At 40.8% G+C, this 18,950-nt stretch overlaps 2 protein-coding genes across 3 annotated transcripts; both read left to right on the forward strand.

Moving 5' to 3' along the window:
• Positions 1-4,547: 4,547 nt before the first annotated feature.
• On the forward strand, positions 4,548-12,357 carry tmem39b (transmembrane protein 39B). Its single transcript, XM_062522459.1, has 9 exons — positions 4,548-4,716; positions 6,294-6,532; positions 7,047-7,266; positions 8,281-8,364; positions 8,600-8,754; positions 9,119-9,452; positions 11,039-11,226; positions 11,687-11,807; positions 11,964-12,357. The coding sequence occupies exons 2-9, from the start codon at positions 6,405-6,407 to the stop codon at positions 12,192-12,194; spliced, it is 1,461 nt and encodes a 486-aa protein (XP_062378443.1). The 5' UTR covers positions 4,548-4,716; positions 6,294-6,404; the 3' UTR covers positions 12,195-12,357.
• Positions 12,358-12,836: 479 nt separating this feature from the next.
• On the forward strand, positions 12,837-18,843 carry ccdc28b (coiled-coil domain containing 28B). Of its 2 annotated transcripts, none has more exons than XM_062522466.1 (6): positions 12,837-13,002; positions 13,956-14,315; positions 14,598-14,770; positions 15,304-15,458; positions 16,587-16,609; positions 16,768-18,843. In XM_062522466.1, the coding sequence occupies exons 2-6, from the start codon at positions 14,077-14,079 to the stop codon at positions 16,820-16,822; spliced, it is 645 nt and encodes a 214-aa protein (XP_062378450.1). In that variant the 5' UTR covers positions 12,837-13,002; positions 13,956-14,076; the 3' UTR covers positions 16,823-18,843. The 2 variants fall into 2 exon arrangements, with proteins under 2 accessions (XP_062378450.1, XP_062378451.1); XM_062522467.1 differs by having other exon boundaries at positions 14,601-14,770.
• Positions 18,844-18,950: the final 107 nt, after the last annotated feature.

The following is an 18,950-nucleotide window of genomic DNA, read 5'->3' on the forward strand; positions in this document are numbered from 1 at the left end:
AAAATGTTTACGCCCATGCTCCCAACATTTATCTAAAATTGATTTGGCTGGATGGTCCAGTTTGTGTCCCTGTAAAGTTGACCAATATGTCATACTTAGCTGAGTACGCCGCAATGATAACGGCATTTCTCCAACCTCCACCTGTAACGCTGGAACTGGAGATGTCTTAAATGCCCCACAGCACAAACGTAATGCCTGTGCCTGAATCACATCAAGTTTGTGCAAATGTGTTTTAGCAGCAGATCCATATGCAATACATGCATAGTCTAAAGCTGACCTAATTAAGGCAGTGTAGATGTGTCTAAGAGATCTCATACTTGCACCCCAGTTACTTCCTGAGAGGCATCTCATAACATTAATAGCCTTTTTGCATTTAATTATGACCTTCTGAATATGTTCTCCATAAGTCAACTTATGGTCCATCCATACTCCTAAAAATCTAAGACAAGGAACTTGCTTAACTGGTTGCCCATAAAGAGTAATCTGTATTTTAGGGTTAACCCTGTTTTTAGAAAAACATATTGCTTGAGTTTTGTCAATAGAAAAATGGAAGCCCCATTTATTACCCCATTGTTCCACAGTGTTTACAGCTGCTTGTAGTCTCTTTCCCACAAATGTAGCATTACGACCTCTTATCCACAGTGCCCCATCATCTGCATATGGGTGGTTGACGTTTTAGGCCGAAAAAAAGTTTTTGAAAAAAAATTCAGATATTATGCATGGAAATCACTTAGTTATGTTTTACTGACTCTCCCATTCCCAAAATATGTATGATCTTTTACAATTTGTATTGGAATTCATATTTATTCACTAATGTCTTGTGTTAGTGACTAAAATTATCATATGGTGTGACATGAAAGTTATTGTGTGTAAAACTATGATGGGGTATATATTTTTTATGTGAGTCAGTGTATCATAATCTTCTATCTTTACTTCATCAAGATCTAGCATTTCCTTGTGGAAATGTATTATATTTTACAGTATATTTACTCATCAATACACAAAGTAAGGCATTTGTCCCTAATCTTTCAATAAACTTCATATTAATTTGGACATATTTTGATACAAAAGAAATGAAATGCATACAATGTTTGCTGACCCTATTTCCTATCTGTTACATTCAGATTTGTATGATTTAGACTCCGAAAGCCTTTTTATTTTCATAATTGCTTGATGTTTCTTGATGTCACACCAAATGATATGGTGTCACACCATAGGATAAATTACACCAAATAACAATCTGTTAACACAAAAATGTGAATATATGCATTTCACAAACAATAAATCACAGTTTAAGACAAATATATCACATAAAGGATCACTGTTAAAAACTCAGAACTTTGTAAAACAGAATTCCACCAGATATTGTATAGCACTTGGGTAATAGGTGCCACATATTAAATAAATATGTTAACAAAATGTTAAATATGTTAAAATATGTATAACATTAAACTATTAATTAAACATATGTTTGAAAAAAACATTATTTATGTAGGAAAATACAGATAATATCATATAGTGTGACAAATAAATCATATGGTGTGACAGCAAAACCCCATCACACCATATGATATGGGGTCACTCCATATGAGGTTTCATGCACTTAGCAGAACAATGAGTCTTGAGGCTACATGCTAGGACCAAAATCATATGCTCAGTTTAACATGGTAACATAGATGTAAAGGTAATTTTGACCAAAAAACTATTTACTTTTGAAATTTTCCTGAAAAATGGGTCACACCAAAAGACAGCGAAAAGTGGAACTGAGATAGGAGTGCTGGAAATACTTGATTTATTGAAAGAAATATGAGAGATAACTCAACACGTAAACTTTCAATGTCCTTCTGAGAAGTTATTATACTTCCTGAATGAGGAAGGACCCCCTATCCCTAAAGGTATCCACACAATTGCACATTTAAAAAACATAATTTAGGGTCACACCATATGATATTGATTTTTGGGACAAAATGTTTTTGTTTATGGCTTGTTCAAAAATATTATGCCTGGACTTTAAACACTACAGACTTACAAGTAGACATCTTTAGTATTCATTGTATTTAAGTAATGGGAAAATATATTAATTAGATTTTTTTTTATTCAAAATCAAACTTTATGAAATGGGCTCGGGACAGTCACGCCATATGAGCTTTTCCTGGTTTGGCTGAAAATTTTGAGAAATAGGAATATGACTGGCATGAATGGTCCATATGTTCATATAAAGCATGTTTTTCTGAACAATATAACCACATTTATTTGCAGATTAGACATTTCTTTATTTCAGTTTGACACTCTGGACCAAAAAAAGGCCATGTCATGTCAACCACCCATATAATGATCTGCCAATGCTAGCATCAACCCCTGAGAAAACATCATTAATCATAATATTAAAAAGGAGAGGGCTGCACACACTACCTTGGGGGGTTCCATTTTCTATATCATAGATACTAGAGTGAGATGTCCCAACTCTTACCTCAATACTCCTGTCCCTCATAAAATCCATCACCCAATTATACATTCTCCCTCCTACACCCATAGATTCTAATTTGATGAGAAGGCCATCTTTCCATAGCATGCATATGCCTTTTCCACATCAAAAAATACTGCATTTACCAATTCCTTGTTGGCCTGAGCCTTCCTAATCTCATTCTCCAGGCATACAACAGGGTCCATAGTGGTCCTTCCTTTCCTGAAACCACTCTGATAACAGGTAATTAAATTCCCTTTTTCCATTACATATGTTAGTCTGTCTGTAACCATACGTTCCATAATTTTACACATATTGGAAGTTAAAGCAATAGGTCTATAACTAGTTACCTCACACTTATCCTTTCCAGGTTTTCCAATGGGAATAATGACTGAGTGCTTCCAAGCCAATGGTAATGTCCCTGATTCCCATATCTTATTAAATAATTTTAAAACTACAACCTGAGCTTCAGGGGTTAAACTTTCCACCATCTTATAACAAACTTCATCCTTTCCAGGAGATGTTGTTCTAACCCCAGCCAGAGCTCTTTTCAGTTCAAAAGGTGAAAAGGGAACATCTAATGTTCCATTAACATCAGTCCTTTCCTTATGAATGTTAGGATAAGCTGCCAGAGTTTCCTTCCTAGCTGCCCTTGCATCTGCAGTCAAATTATCATTACTATGAATTTTAACAAAGGTTCTTGCTAAAGCTTCTGCCTTATCTTTATTACTGATCATAATATCATTATTATACCTTATGGCTGGAATTGTGAACTCTCTTCTAATACCATTAATTTTCCTAATCATGCCCCACACAGCACTAATTTGAATTTCCCTTCCAATCTTATTACAAAAACGTTGCCACTGTTGTCGCTTAGCTTGTCTAATGACTCTTCTAACAACTGCTTGAGCTTTTTTATACTCCACCAAATCATTAAAACAGAATGTGGCTTTAACCTTCTTAAATGCTTTATTCCTAGCTTGTATTGCCTTTTTGCATTCATCAGACCACCAGGGAACCATTTTACATCGTCCTAATCCACTCCCTTTACCAATTACCCCTATTGCAGTAGAATGCATGACTTCTGTAATTTTTGCATTAAAATCATCCACACTATTGAAGCTGTTTGTATTTAATTCTTGCAACCTCTCACTACATGTCACATTATATGCTGCCCAATTAGCATTTTTTAATTTCCACCTAGGATAGCTTGCTTCCTCCAGTTGAACTGGCCCTACTCCAATTTCACAGATTATCGGGTAGTGATCACTACCTACTGTGGTATCCTCAAAATCATCCCATTTAGAGATGCTGGCTATTTGTTCAGACACTAAAGTGAGGTCTATAGATGATTCCAATCCTCTTGCTACATCTATTCTAGTCCCCCTTCCATCATTTAAGCATACCAACCCCTCATCTTCTAAAAATTCTTCCACTACACTACCATTGATATCTGGTTTGCCTCACCTGTTTACTGTCTATGGTTTTACCTGGCCCTGGTGGTGAAAATGCTGCATTGCTCGAAGTTAAACCAGCCTCCTACTGGTCAAATTTTGGAATTGATTTTGCTAGGAAAAACATACTGTACAAAAATCAGTCCACTCAACTGTTGGTTAGGCAAGTGTCTCTGGCTTAGGTCATTCAAATAATGTGTAGGCCTGCTATGGCTGAGAGGTGTCCAGGAACTCTGCACTAGAAGCAAACAGGCTACATTCAATTTGATTACGGCGTCTGAGCCAGAAGTGCAGCAATCATCCTGCCAATGTACAGCAGTGATTGACCTTCGGATGTTTAACCAATATTATTATGGTTGGTATGCATTCCATATTCACATGTTCTGGGTTTGGTCTACTTTCCTAACTTGACAATCCATTTGTAGATGTAACCTAATTGGGAAGCAAACTCTGAGACTACAAACAAACCACAGATTAAAGCCAGGCACTCCCTCTGTCAACATCACCAAACAGTAATAGAATGAAAACATACATAATCCATCGTCAAGCAAGCGTTTCCCAGTCTGAAGAGGTTGTCCCTTTAAAATTTACACTCCTCCCTCATAAATTATGCGACACCCCCCACCCAACACATCTGTAGTACCAAACTACTGTTAGCTGACTGCTATCTTACTTAGATAATGAGTCCCACCTCTCATAATAAGTGAAAGCTCACAAGCCGCAAAACGGTGCCAAATATAGTTTTCGCTTAATGCATTGTTGCCATTTTTGGAAGTTAAAATCTCCAGGTGGAAACTGGTAAGCCCTCATTCGCTAATTGATGTTTTCACGATTTGGTATGTGGGGCTAATGTTAGCCGTCTAGCTAACTAGCTAGTTGAGCTTAGGCCTCAGTCTTTTGCTTTTTTGGGGGGACATGCTTCTTGCTGTGCTAATTAAATATGGTCATTGTGCAAGCAAATGTTTCGGAAAAGTATTTCCCCCACAAAAAGGCATGTCAAAGTAAATCAGTATAACCGCTGCGTAAAAACAGTGCAGTTAGCGTAGCTAGCAATCAATTCGTTCTAGGTGCTTCCGCAAAATCTAACCTAACGTGCAAGCGTGAGGTTTACATTCCTTCCAGACTAGTTAGCTTAAACTCTTCGGTAAGTTAGGACTCATTCTTACGACCGTGGGCTGTTAATCTTGTCAAACGGACTGTCAGTTGTAGAACTGGCGTGAATGCCTGTGGTTATCATTTGATACTTTGGCGGACAAGATAGCGTTGTCAGAGCAGGTTTAGGTATTGCATAATATGATACAGCGCCAGTTTGCTTTTCTTTCCTTTATTGACAGATCATGTTAGTTTGCTGATGCTGCGCGTCCTGAAACGAGATGCAAAGCTGTGGGAGAGTTCTAAATAGTAACGCGAATAGATATGTAGGCCTACTGAATAAGTCTGGGCTGAAATGCATTGTAGAACAACACTTGCAGACAAAACAGTACATTTGGGCAAGTGATCATTTGAACTAGTTAGGTGTGTCTCTGGGTGTTAGAACTTCCAATAATTTTTGGGAGTGCATTATAGAAATGTGCTAACAATGATTCGAGGGGTCAGATTGCTTGATGGCGTTAGCAAGACTGCAGCAACAAGCTGTTTTGTTCAGTCTCGTATGGCGGGACAGACATGTGGTAGTCTAGTGGCAGGTTTGACCTGAAATGAAGCTCGTACAAAAAAGTAGCAAAAGTTTTGCATTGGGTTCAGTGTAGGATTAGGCCTTGATGCATTTTTGTTCATATAATGCATTAAAACCAACCAAAACAAAGATGCATGAAAAGTAATGCATAGGACTAATTCATCAACTTGTTACTTTCCTATCATTATTACACCGTTGAAATTATATTATCTTTTTGGAAAAATGCTTTATTTGTCAACAGATGCCAGCAGCACATGTTAAGTGTGTTGCCATTTTGTTTATTTATTATTAAGGTGTAATATGTTATCTCTATACCAATAGAACCAAGACATTTAATTGACGATTATGTCTGAAGGGATATCCTGTCGGGGAAGAGATGGCCTCTGCATGATATTTTTGAACATGCCAAATCTTATCTGACTTTGTGTCATAATAGTGCATCTGTATCATCCTAGTTGTGATGTGTATGTACCCAAAGCGAGAGAAGACAATTTTACAGTTTCTTAAAGACCTAGTTGAATAAAAAAGAAGCCACATTTCTTTGAGCACTTTTATGTCACTGTCTGTCAGCTGGTGGGCTTTCACAAATCAGGAAGTACTTTTGAGTGAAACTACAGTAGTTAGCTGAAGACTGACATGAAAATAAAGGAAGCCTTGGACATTTAGTGATAATGTATATGTTCTGTTTCTTTCTCTGCAGTTTCCTCTTCTATGACAAGGCAATCATAGCTCAGAAGGTGAACAGTGACCATCAAGGATAGAGACGGCTTGCACCATTAGGGGGGAAAGAGGAGCCGCAGGATCTTCTGGAATGGCAGGTGGTCGGAGAGGAGCCAACCGCACCACGTACTGCAGGTCTCCACTGGGCAGTGAACAGTCTGTCGGCAATGGAAGCCACTCCACCAGCTCCCCAGTCACAGGGGTGCGGTCACGGACAAGGTAAAAGATTGAGTGTCCGGCCTTAAGTTTGCAAGATGATGGATTCGTCCACCGCAGAGTACTCTTGGCTCGCAGATGTTTTTGTTTGAGTGTCCTACACTGGAACATGATACACACATCAGTCTTATTGGAAGCCTTTAAACCTGTACAAGGCCTCACTGAAAATCAGTCAAAAGTTGGTATTTTGAACCCACTGTATAATTGATGGACTTTGGCCTCTTACCCAGAGAATGAGAGTACACTAAGTGCCTTGTGAGAGACTAAGAGCAGACGCTGCCACTGGCAAGCATTGAAAAACCATTCACCTTTACAGTATATTGGGGTTAAAAAGCTAACACAACATATTACACTTGATATGATGTCTTGCTTGTGTCTTGTGTCATCTGTCCATTTTGGCAATCAAAAATGTGTATTCATTTTGTGAAAATCAGGCCACGAAATCTAATACCATTAGGATTTCTTCACTGCTAGTTTAAGTAATGATGTAAATGGTCTGTTCATATCATCCCCGCAGGAACGGCTCGGGCACTGGCATGTCCAGCCCTCCTTTAGCTGCCCAGACAGTTGTCCCTCTGAAGCACTGCAAGATTCCAGAACTCTCCATGGAGAAGAATGTCCTCTTTGAGCTCCACCTGTTCTTCTGCCACCTCGTGGCACTCTTTGTCCACTATGTAAACATCTACAAGACAGTATGGTGGTACCCACCAAACCATCCACCCTCCCACACCTCGCTGGTGAGTCAAAACATATGCATTTGGGCACTGCACACACTGTAGATGGCTGTAGGAAATCTAGTATTATAATTGTTTTTCTTGGGTAAGTTATGCTTAAGTTTTGGCAGAGGTTACGATAATGAGAAGTTTAACTGTTTAATTGTGCAAACGTGTCACCACAATGTCACCGCTGAGCCACAGACAGAGTAGCACCTGTGTCTTCCTGTAGGTGGATGGTCTAGTTGCCCTCAGGGCGTACACTCAGAACCTGAATGGCAGCATACTGTAAATCCTCAAATTTATATTTATAGCCAGGCCTCAGATAATAGCAGGGGGCGTGGTTTATTCGGACAAATAAAGGCCGGCCCCCTAATACAAGCTGGGATAATTGCCTACTAGTAGGGCTATCAGTCCACGAGCACTAGAAGTCATTGTTTCCATTTAACTCCTGGTTTAATACTGTTGCCAATGAAAAGTCGTTGTCCTACACGGTACACCATGGGTCTCTAACATGTCCCTCATGTTAAGTCACTTGACGCCTCCCCTGTGAATTTGCCAGAGGCTGAAGCAGTACTACATTTAAACTAGGTAGTTGCCGAGAGGCATTCCAGCCTACAAATGTAATAAAAAGCAAATCATCAAATAAATTAATTTAGGCTACTTGGCTACGCAATAAGGTTTCCATTACAGCAGCACAGCACACGTTCAATGAATGAATGAAAGCGGCTGCCTGGTCTCACAATGAACAGTGGGTGGAAATCCCGACACTCTTTTAACTACATGAAACTTAATAGTGAACCATCAAATACGCCCCAGATTTCAGTGCCCATCAGTCCATTAACATTAACATTTATTCAAACAGTCCAAACTTAAATTAATTCCCAAACCAAAACCGAAAATCTCCTGCTTTTAATAGCCTACTGGTATGCCTGTTTCAAGAAGTGTTGAATTGTGTTGGCACACTTTTACTTTGTAGAAGAGAATCTTTCACATAATACTTAAAGGATAATACTTTGTTTCCTTGTTCCCTTCTAGAACTTCCATCTTATTGACTACAACATGTTGATATTTACCATCATCGTGTTGGCACGCAGACTTATAGCAGCAATTGTAAAGGAGGTATGAACTCTGTTCTTGTCCATGTTGGGTAACATCCTCATGTCTTTGGTCTTTGTGTTTGAGTAACAGAACACCAAGCCCGAGAGACCCACCCACACCACTTCTTATTGTTTCCCCTCCCTGTATTTTCTGAATACTGTATACTCTTTTTCACTCTGTTTTTAAAGAAATGAATGGGTGGCTGGACTAGCTGTAGTTTGACACATTTCTTTGGCTTTCTTCGTTTTCCCTCAAGGCGTCTCAGAGTGGGAAGCTCTCGTTTCCTCACTCCATCTTCCTGGTGACGGCTCGCTTTGCTGTGCTCACCCTGACTGGCTGGAGCCTCTGTCACTCCCTCATCCACCTATTCAGGAGCTACTCAGTGCTGAGTCTACTGTTCCTTTGTTACCCGTAAGTACTCAAAGGACACTAGGACACCGCTCTCTTTGTGGCTCACAAACAGACACTCTTTCTCTCTCATTTACACAACATGACATAACACAGACACTGACACACAAACATCTAGAATGTAACCCCTTGACAGATTGGTGTGGCTGTTTTGTGGCATACATTGCTCTGACAGCACAGTGAGACTTTATAACTGCTTTCAGTTTTTCAAAGTACAGCCCATGTTTTTGGATATGGACTTCTATGTTCTATGGCACTGTGTACACACACACACATATATATATATACACACACACACACACACACACACACACACACACGCTGTATATATACAAAATTAGTAACGATGACCCCCCTCTCTGGGCAGATTTGGAATGTACATCCCCTTCTTCCGGATCAGCTGCGACTTTAGCCGCACCGGGCCGCTCTCGCCCATCACCAGCATCGGTGCCAAGGAGATGGGCAGCATGGTGCGCGGGCGCGACTACCTCTCGGTGCTGAAGGAGACGTGGAAGCAGCACACCAGCCAGCTGTACGGCGTGACCGTCATGCCCACACACGCCTGCTGCCTCTCCCCTGACCTGGTGCGCAAGGAGGTGGAGTACCTGAAGGTGGACTTCAACTGGCGGATGAAGGAGGTGCTGGTCAGCTCCATGCTCAGCGCCTACTACGTGGCCTTTGTGCCCGTATGGTTTGTCAAGGTGGGTTGAATCTGCCAGCCTGGCGTCACTGTGGCCCATATTTGGCTGTGGTTATTGATAGATAGATAGATAGATATATACTTTATTGATCCCCAAGGGGAAATTCAAGGTCCCAGCAGCTTAAGACACCACACACAACATACATTACAATGTAAACAGGAAAATACAAAGCAAATCAACAAATCAACATGACTAAAGGAGCAGTAAAATACTATAGATAAAGATGTGCATGAATGTACTGAGGATTGGTACTGTGATCCAGTATGAGGTGTGTGTCAAGTTGGTAGTGCAAATAAGTCCAACAGTGCAAGATTAAATTCTAGTGACCAGCAATAAATATGTACAGTACAAAAAAGTAAGCATAGTGATAACAGTATTAGTATAAATATATGGACAATTGAAATAAACATAACATAGTAATATAAGAGGTATAGCAGCAGTGCAAGGATAGTTAGATATGGGTGCAGACATTAGTATTTGGTCAAATATATGGACAAACAGAGAGGGTAGACCATGCCATGTAAGTGTATAAGAGTGTGGAGGTGCAGATATGCATAGAAGTCCAACTCTCCAGTGAAGCATTGTACAGTTGTATGGCCCTGGGTACAGACGTCCTTTGTAGAGGTTTGTCTGGGTCAGGAGGTGGTGTAAGTAAACATGGCAAAGCAGCTAAATAAACCGCTCCCTGGCCTCGGGCTCATTGACACTGGCTGACCTGTTATTCATTTTTTTGTTAGTTGTTTAGTTTCTTTATGTAGCCTATTTATTTGATGGACCGTGCTCATTGAACAGAAAAGTACTGTAAACAAGCCAGAATTGTCTGTATGGGCTCATTTCCATCTGTGGTTCGTAGCAAGTTCTTAAAAAGGCAAAGTAGAATAAAAAGATATTACCCATAACATGATATGCATACAGATACAAAAGATACATTCAGATTGGTAATCAGACCAGTACAGTATGTGCCCACAACAGACAATGCAACCATGATCTAATATATATATATTTTTGATCCCGTGAGGGAAATTCAGTCTCTGCATTTAATCCAATTCAACCAAATTAGTGAACACACACAGCACACAGTGAGGTTAATCACACACTAACCCAGAGCAGTGAGCTGCCTGCCCAACCAGCGGCGCTCGGGGAGCAGTGAGGGGTTAGGTGCCTTGCTCAAGGGCACTTCAGCCGTGGACTGGTCGGGGATCGAACCGGCAACCCTCCGGTTACAAGCTCAAAACCCTAAACAGAATGCCACGGCTGCCCCGAATGGGAGTTGAACCCCGCGTCATGGTATACAACGCTACCTAGTGAGCTACTCGGTTGCTGTCCTAGTTTATCTGAAAGATAAAATTAGTTTGCAATCTGTAGGCTAAGGTACATGCTGATGTTTCATACCTAATATTCATGGTTTCCCTAATATCCCTCACACTTGAGGACTATTAAACATCAACAGTGTCTGACAAACATGCAGAACAGGCCTAGTAGACATTGACCAACACTCCAACTGGTTTGTGAGATCTACAAATATTTGCTTCCGATTAATGAAAAGTGAGACCTTTTGTAAATGTGTGTCTTCCCTCTGCCTGCAGAGTACTCAGTATGTGGACAAGCGCTGGTCGTGTGAGCTCTTCATCCTCGTATCGGTCAGCACCTCGGTCATCCTCATGCGCCACCTGCTGCCGCCACGCTACTGCGACCTCCTGCACAAAGCGGCCGCCCACCTGGGCTGCTGGCAGAAGGTGGACCCCGCACTCTGCAGCAACGTCCTGCAGCACATGTGAGTGATGGAGGGGGGACTTTAGCTGCTGTTACTGGATCTCATAGAGAAGACATGGGGAGTGCAGTTTTACCATGTGATTTATCCGCTTGTGTGTGCCATTATTTAATTCATTTGTTTTTTTGCTTAAGAAGTGCCAGTTCATAATATTCATAGGGCCCTAATTGAAATGATGGGCCAACTGCAACGTTTGGCAACAAGTGTCAAGTGTACAAGTGTCTTGTACATGAACTAAGGCCACCATGTGTCATTTGGAAGCATTGTGATTAGCAAATTGGTTGTGCCAAATCCTGAAAATAGTAGAGTTTTGCTCGTTGCCCCACTGTTTTGGCGGTAATTTAAATGAAGGTTCCTGTTGTGAGAATGTTTTGTTGCTTTCTTGCCATTCTGTCGACATTGTTTTTACAAATACGTGAAAGTCATATTGAGCGTTTCTCCTCCTGTGATCTCTTGTTCTCAGCTGGACAGAGGAGTACATGTGGCCACAGGGGGTTCTGGTCAAACACAACAAGAACGTCTACAAAGCTATGGGTCACTACAATGTAGCAGTGCCTTCAGACGTTTCCCATTATCGCTTTTATGTGAGTACACTTTTTCTGACCATATTGAACATTTTGAAATGCCCTGATGTTTTTTTTTCAAACAATATGTAGATTTTAATGTTTCTAAAAAATATATAAATAAAATGTATTTCCACTAACATACATTTCTTTCTCGTTTTTTATTTTTCCATACAGTTTTTCTTCAACAAGCCCCTTCGAATATTAAATATCCTCATCATTCTAGAGGGATCCATGATATTTTACCAGCTCTACTCACTAATGTGCTCAGAGAAGTGGCACCAGACAATATCATTAGCCCTCATCCTGTTCAGCAACTATTACGCTTTCTTCAAACTGCTACGTGACAGAATAGTTTTGGGGAAAGCGTATTCATACACATCAAGCTCAGATCAGAAAGTCAGTTAGTGAAGCCAGCTTTTCACCCAGCGAGTCAGTCGTTCTGTCTTCACAACAAGAAAAAGGAGAAAACAGCATGCATGAGAGCTTTTTATTTTTTCTACAAATGCATTTTGTTTTTGATTTTTTTGTTCTGATCTGCCATATTAAATCAAAGATATTTTTGTATTCCTCTATGTGTACAGTGTCTGTTTATTTGTTATTGCAACCGAATTTCACTATATGAATAGATGATAGGCCTATGCATATAATGATTTGATGGCAACTGCTTTTACTGTTTCTCGAAATCCCTATAATTAATTTAGTAGACCGGTGTAACAATCACGTTTACCCACAGATGGCAGCCTTCCTATTCCATTCAGAATGTCCCATGGTGAAACGGATCACAATTGCAGTGTCCACAAACTAAGTGACTTGTTCTTTGGATCTTATTATTAGAATCAATAATGAGGCCATGCCTTTTGATGGACGCCCAAACCATGGTGTAAATTACTAATACTACTATTTTTACATTTAATTTAATTCGCATTTGGAAAATAGAGCCTGTCTCTTTAAGACTGGGATTGTGGTGTCCATGATGACGGTCTCTGTGGTTATTATTTATGGTCGCTATGGTTGGCGAGCTAGAGTCTTTGTGGGGGAGAGGCGCGGAACACCAAGTGATAACTGACTGCTGAAACCTGCCTCGGAGAAGAGTTTAGACCATGGGAAACTCAACACATCCATCAACACCACGATTTGGAGTCGTGACTGCAGCTTAATTTTCCCTGACTGCAGCTTAATTTTGCCTTCTGTGAAGTCGACGCAGCAGACTAAGGTAAGTGCGCTTAATGAACGCTATGTTCGTCTATTATTGGTAATTGATGGCGACGTGCGCATAGTGCACAACATTTTATAAACACGATATGTTTTGTCTTCACTAGTATTTCATTTCAACACGTCTGCTTCAATCTTTCAATCTGGTTTTATCTACAAATTCACTGTTACTCACGTCGTGCACGCGTGAAATGGGAAAACCGTCCGCGCGAAACCCCCTGCGGTTTCTTGTGCAATCATATTGAAGAACTAGTGAATTGCTTGTGAAAAATATTCGAATATCCCATTTAACAATGGCGCGTTTGCTAGATGCGTCTAGTGCGATTAAGTGGCTGGATGAGTCCGTCATATGCCTGGCTGCCCCAATCCTCTACTATCGTGTTATTTGACCCAGATAACTAATTTCGCTGTTCTGGCTAAAAGCAATATACTATGCTACACCCATGTAGTTAAATCTATGCAAAAAACTAATAAAGTGAATCTTTATTTATTCAAAGAAATTGTTTTTGCATTCATGTTGTATGAATAGGCTGGAATTAATTGTAAAACGATAAATAGATTGTGATTCCCTGACCCCCGGTCAGCTGTCACAGCGGTGCAGCAACAACGTGTGAAAATGTTTTTCCACATTATGCGACATAACTGACTGAAGCAGAGTTCATGTACACGGACTATGCATAAAGTTTCAAATGTTTTGACAGGATGAGAGTATGCTGAGCCCATCCTCTAAACTTAGAATTGTTGATAGCCTATTGATTTCATGCGTAATGTAGAATGCATTGATCTGCTGTCTACGCTAATGGTAGAATGATGGAACATGTCCATATCGAAGACACGGTCTCCGCCTTACTGCATGTAGCCAAACCCTGCTATAACGACCAAAATAACATGCCCAGAACAATACACCTCCAAGGATCAGAGGATCAGCCTTACTTCCTGTGTTTGTTGTTTCAGGAAAGCCCTTCCAACACCACTGGTGGGCGGCTGGACCCATCTCTCTATTCCTGTCTCTTCCTCTCTTGTCACTCTTTCTCTCTCATACACACATTTGCTCATAGCCACACATAGCACAGCCATGGAAGACAAACGGAAGAAGCGGAGTCCTAAAGTGACGCTACCTCAGCCACCCCCTCCTCCCATCAACCCCCGTAAACTCTCCGTCCTCCCAGCCAGCAAGAGTGCTACCTTCTCCTTGGGGCTGCCCCAGCCCCCCTCTCCCAAAAACAGGAGCAAGTTCAAGCGGTCCGTGGGGACAGTAGGCCAACAGTCCAAAGAGGTCCTCAGTGTTCCTGTGGTTCCACCAAAGAACCCCAGGTGTGTGTGTGTGTGTGTGTGTGTGTGTGTGTGTGTGTGTGTGTGTGTTTGTGTGTTCTGAAATGACTGCTGGAAGTGAATCACTGCTCACAGTCACACATTTTTGTCTGAATTATAAGAGTAATATGTAATATAGCAGAATTGTGACTGCTTTTGTTCATGGAGAATTTGCTCTCATGGAGAAAACCAATAAGGCATTTCAACAATTCAGTTTTGTCTAGAAAAATAACCAATTGGTCATTAAGGTAGTGTTTGTTGCTTAATTAGCTTTGGTTATTTTAGCAGGCCACATAAGGAGAAGGCCAGAGCCCCCCAGCCTGCAGGACCCAGTAAAGTCACTCAGTCGTCTCCACTACAGCACTCATTCCTAACGGATGTGTCAGATGTCAGAGAAATGGAGGGAGGACTGCTGAATCTGCTCAACGACTTTCACTCGGGAAAACTGCAGGCATTTGGTAAGACAAGGATTTTGTATTTTACTACAATGATTTGTATATATTGTACAGTACAGTAACACTATTTGGGCTGTTGCTTTGCAGTCCTCATCAAGCTCTCTGCAGTATAAATGAGATTGCATTTCAATGTGTTTATGTCATCATTTGCGATTGTTTGGATGCTCATTTTTGTAGCGGCAGGGTGTTTTTTGTGCATTTTTCCACAAACGACCATTACAACTCGTGTTGTTGTGGTGGAATTTGTGTGTGGTAGGGAAGCTGGGCTTGCGTGCAGTAGCCTGAAAGTTGTCAATTCCCGGCTTCCACCATTGTGCCCTTGAGCAAGGCACTTAACCCCAAGTTGCTCCGGGGACAATGTAGTCCCTTGTAATATATTTGACATATGGAAGTCACTTTTAGTGTCTGCTAAATGTAATGTAGTGTAATATGTGTGTTTATTGAAGCCTACAGGTTAGCATAATATACATGTCCTGTGCATGTATTGTAGGGATTTGTGTACTCTGTTGGTTACACCGTTTTGTGTGGTCCCGCAGGGAAAGTGTGCTCATTTGAGCAGTTGGAGCACATCAGGGAGATGCAGGAGAAGCTGGCCCGCCTTCACTTCAGCCTGGACAGCCATGTGGAGGAACTGTCTGAGGACCAGCGGAAGTGTGCCTCCGACCGCAACCTGGAACACCTGCTCTGCAACGTAAGCATGCATTAGTCAGTGGACACGTACACACAATACAGTAATGCAGACACACACCTTATACACATGGTTGATTTATGCTGAACTAAGACCTTTTTTAAGCAAGTGTGGTCTGTTTGGCATACAGACACACATTTACATTTATTCATTTGGCAGACACATTTGTCCAAAGCGACTTACAGCAGTGGAATAATATTTCGGCTATTAACATTTAAGCATTTTTAGATTTAAGCTATAGCGCTACACTATATATAATAACATTTAAGCATTGCATTTTAAGATTTGAACGTTTAACCTACAGGGCTACAGCTACAGCATTAGAATAAAGTGTAGCTACAGTGCAGATGAGAACATAGCCAGGAGTTATCGCTGTATTTGTCAGTACTAGTGCTAGAGGACAGGAGTGCCTGTATATTAGGTACTAGTAGAAGTATGGAGGAGGAGAAGGGGAGAGAAGTGAAGGGAAGTGAAGTGGGAGGAGGGAAGAGGGGGAAGAGTGTGTCAGAAGCACCAGGAGAGGAGATATTCTTGGAAGAGTTGTGTCTTCAAGAGATAGAGGATTGAGAGGGACGCCCCTGCTCTGACAGAGCTTGTACATTCCATTCCTACATACACACATTTATTTCCTGATTCAAAATCTATCATATTAAGAAGCATAGACCGAAGTTACTTACTGTAATCCAAATGGTCTTTGTGTTATCTCTCTGTGTGTGTGTGTGTGTGTGTGTGTATATGTGTGGGTGAGAGAGATAGAGAGAGATAGAGAGAGCACAAGAGAGAGAGCGAGAGAGGCAGTGGGTGAAGTGGGTGATCAGTGTGGCATGTGTCAGAGCAGTGTGAAAGCTGCACAGCCCCTCATTCCTGGGATACACTCTGTCCTTGTGAACTGACACATACTGTAGTTCTAGAACAGCAACAGGTGTTGGGTCCACATGCACTGTTCTACTCTGCACACAACATACTAGGACTCATTTAAAAATGAATGTACTAGGAGTTGAAACAGTATGATTTTGATGAGAAGTTAATTAAACTGCAAAACATTACTCAGTTTATGTGAAAGGACGGAGGCTGATAAATACGGTATAAGCCACAACATTGTGTAACACTTTGCCTTTCCTCTCTCTGCAGCTGGAAGAACTGAGCAGCTCAATGTATCCTTTCCCTTAACTGCCCTCTGCTCCATGCAGTCCTGCAGTCGATAGGAAAATTGGCTTTCTGTCACACTAATGTTGACTGTTTAACCTCTTGGTTCTTAGAGTGTCTTAAAGTGGTGACTGCTTTGTTAGCATCCTTAATGATGTTTACACAGACAAAAACTACACCTGGCAGAAAACCAAGACCTTCCCAAGTCATCTGGACCCTGAACAGCAAAGCTCAGAGTGTCAAAAACATGCTCCATCACTTCCAAAGCAAGGCGCAACAATTGCCATGACTACATTTCAACTGCCAAAAGCTAGGTTGCCAATGTAGTGATATGCATTTATTTCTTGAGTCTTTCAAGAGGAAAAATCAGGCACTTGTAGCAGCAGAAGCACGGTGCATGAATTGACCAATTCAGAGGTAATGTGTTGGCTCTATTGTGGTGGGATGTGTTAGTAGTACATTTGACAAAAGACACAAATTGTAAAGCAGTTCAAATCATCTCGAATCGAGACTCGGGTTGAATGTTTACACTATTTATGGGATGGACGCCAGGACTAAACTGCAGCCACTTATCAGAGGCTTTCAGAAGCACATACAATTGATTGTCATGGTTTTAAGACCATATTGATTGCAGGTAATGGTGCTGTAATCATGTTTTGTAAGGCCACAGTTGTGCGTCATAGGTAAAAAGTGCTGATCTCTCTCTTTCTCTCTCTCTCTCACACACTCACACACACACGCACACGCTCCATTCACTCCTCTCTCTCTCTCTCTGTCTGTCTCTGTTGAAAGGTTGTAATTTCTTGAATCCTTCTGCCTATAATGGTCAAGGAATGACTTTTGACCATCATGATATAGAGCAAACCAGATAGAAAATGATCGAACATCATTTAAAAATCAACCTCTGATTTTTAAAAAAAAAAAAATTTAAAGATGAATTACGTTATTATAAATGGCAAGTTGGCTTCAACCTAGGAAATTCTGTTCCTTGAGTGCAAACGTGTTCTCATCCTGATTTCTTGTAGGGCACATCTGCACATACAGTAGTTGATGATTAGATGTGTCCTTTAAACCCTTGATTTGGGCAACAGAGACGATCGGTATCTGTGAGTAAAACATTTTTGTAAAACACTTATATTAATCATTAATGACCAAACTATTTCTGTTATACGTACAGAATGGCAGCACAGCTGTTGATGCGGGCTGTGTGCTGAAACCACAAGAGTTGAACACATTTCTGCTGCAGAGACTAAAATGGTGCCTATATTGTGTAAACCTTCATGAGACCAGAAGCTATGAGGAGCTGTATCATTCTATCATGTTCTAGAATCAACATGTTTCATTAGTTGCCCCAATTGCCCTGACAGCTTGTGTTGTGGTTAGTCACAAGGTTGGTTTCAGAAGAGAAGGGGCACATTGAAATGGATGTGCATCTGGAAACTTAGCCAAAGGGACTCTTGCTCTGAAAACAGTAAGCGCTAATCGATTCTATTCTGGTGAAAATACTGAAAGTGAAAATGTAAATGTAGAGAAGTGAAGATGTTCCTTTTAATGCTTTTAAATGATACCAGTGATACTTGTTTTGAGGAGGTGTTATGATGCATGAGAGACCCATGTTTTCCTCAGTAGTTGTATATATTTATGACCTAAGAGGTGTAGGCTAACTAGGGCTTAAACCAGAATTTCAGCAACTCTTCAGCAATGCACAAGAACATGTCCAATTGATGCTGTAGTGTAACCTGTTACACCCAAGACTATGAATCCCAAACAATGTTCATGGTCAAAAATAAACATGGACACACAATGAACCTGCACAAAGTTTTGTAAGCATGAATGTGCAAAATAATGCGCACACAGCCATACAACGTATAAAAGCCATGTTTTCTCTTATCCAGAACCAATTATCTTTGATAGGCCCATCAAATGTTTTTAACATGAAGTGGTCAATTGAATAAATGGATTTCAAAGTTCATTGCTTGGCATGAGCCATTGGCCTACACTTGATTGCAAAATCAAAGCTGAAATAGTTTGTTGTTGTACAGATTCTGTGGTGCATTCTCGTGTGCTCACAGATTTTGACCCTTTACTTGCTAGACATTTGATCTGCTGAGCCTACCTCATCCTCTCCAGGAACACCTGTAATATGTACCAGTAGCCTAGCCACTGTAGGCTACTAAACTGTTTATCAATATTCTGAAACCTTTCACGTCCATTTATTTATACAATAAAATATTGATCCAGTGGACAAATGTGTGTGTGTGTATTCTTGAAAAGCATGGGTTGTTTCCTCTTGTAGCCTGTTTGTCCAACTCCGGCCCAGTGGATGGCGATAGTGCTCCAAAAGTTGTT

Source organism: Sardina pilchardus, chromosome 20 (genome assembly GCF_963854185.1).
Source record: "Sardina pilchardus chromosome 20, fSarPil1.1, whole genome shotgun sequence".
Classification (NCBI taxonomy): domain Eukaryota; kingdom Metazoa; phylum Chordata; class Actinopteri; order Clupeiformes; family Clupeidae; genus Sardina; species Sardina pilchardus.

Coding starts and splice junctions, on each gene's coding strand:
- tmem39b (XM_062522459.1), top strand. CDS start 6,405: ATGGCAGGTGGTCGGAGAGGAGCCAACCGCACCACGTACTGCAGGTCT. Junction 8,365..8,599: donor TAGCAGCAATTGTAAAGGAG/GTATGAACTCTG, acceptor TTTTCCCTCAAG/GCGTCTCAGAGTGGGAAGCT. Junction 9,453..11,038: donor TGCCCGTATGGTTTGTCAAG/GTGGGTTGAATC, acceptor CTCTGCCTGCAG/AGTACTCAGTATGTGGACAA.
- ccdc28b (XM_062522466.1), top strand. CDS start 14,077: ATGGAAGACAAACGGAAGAAGCGGAGTCCTAAAGTGACGCTACCTCAG. Junction 14,771..15,303: donor GGGAAAACTGCAGGCATTTG/GTAAGACAAGGA, acceptor GTGGTCCCGCAG/GGAAAGTGTGCTCATTTGAG. Junction 15,459..16,586: donor TGGAACACCTGCTCTGCAAC/GTAAGCATGCAT, acceptor CTCTCTCTGCAG/CTGGAAGAACTGAGCAGCTC.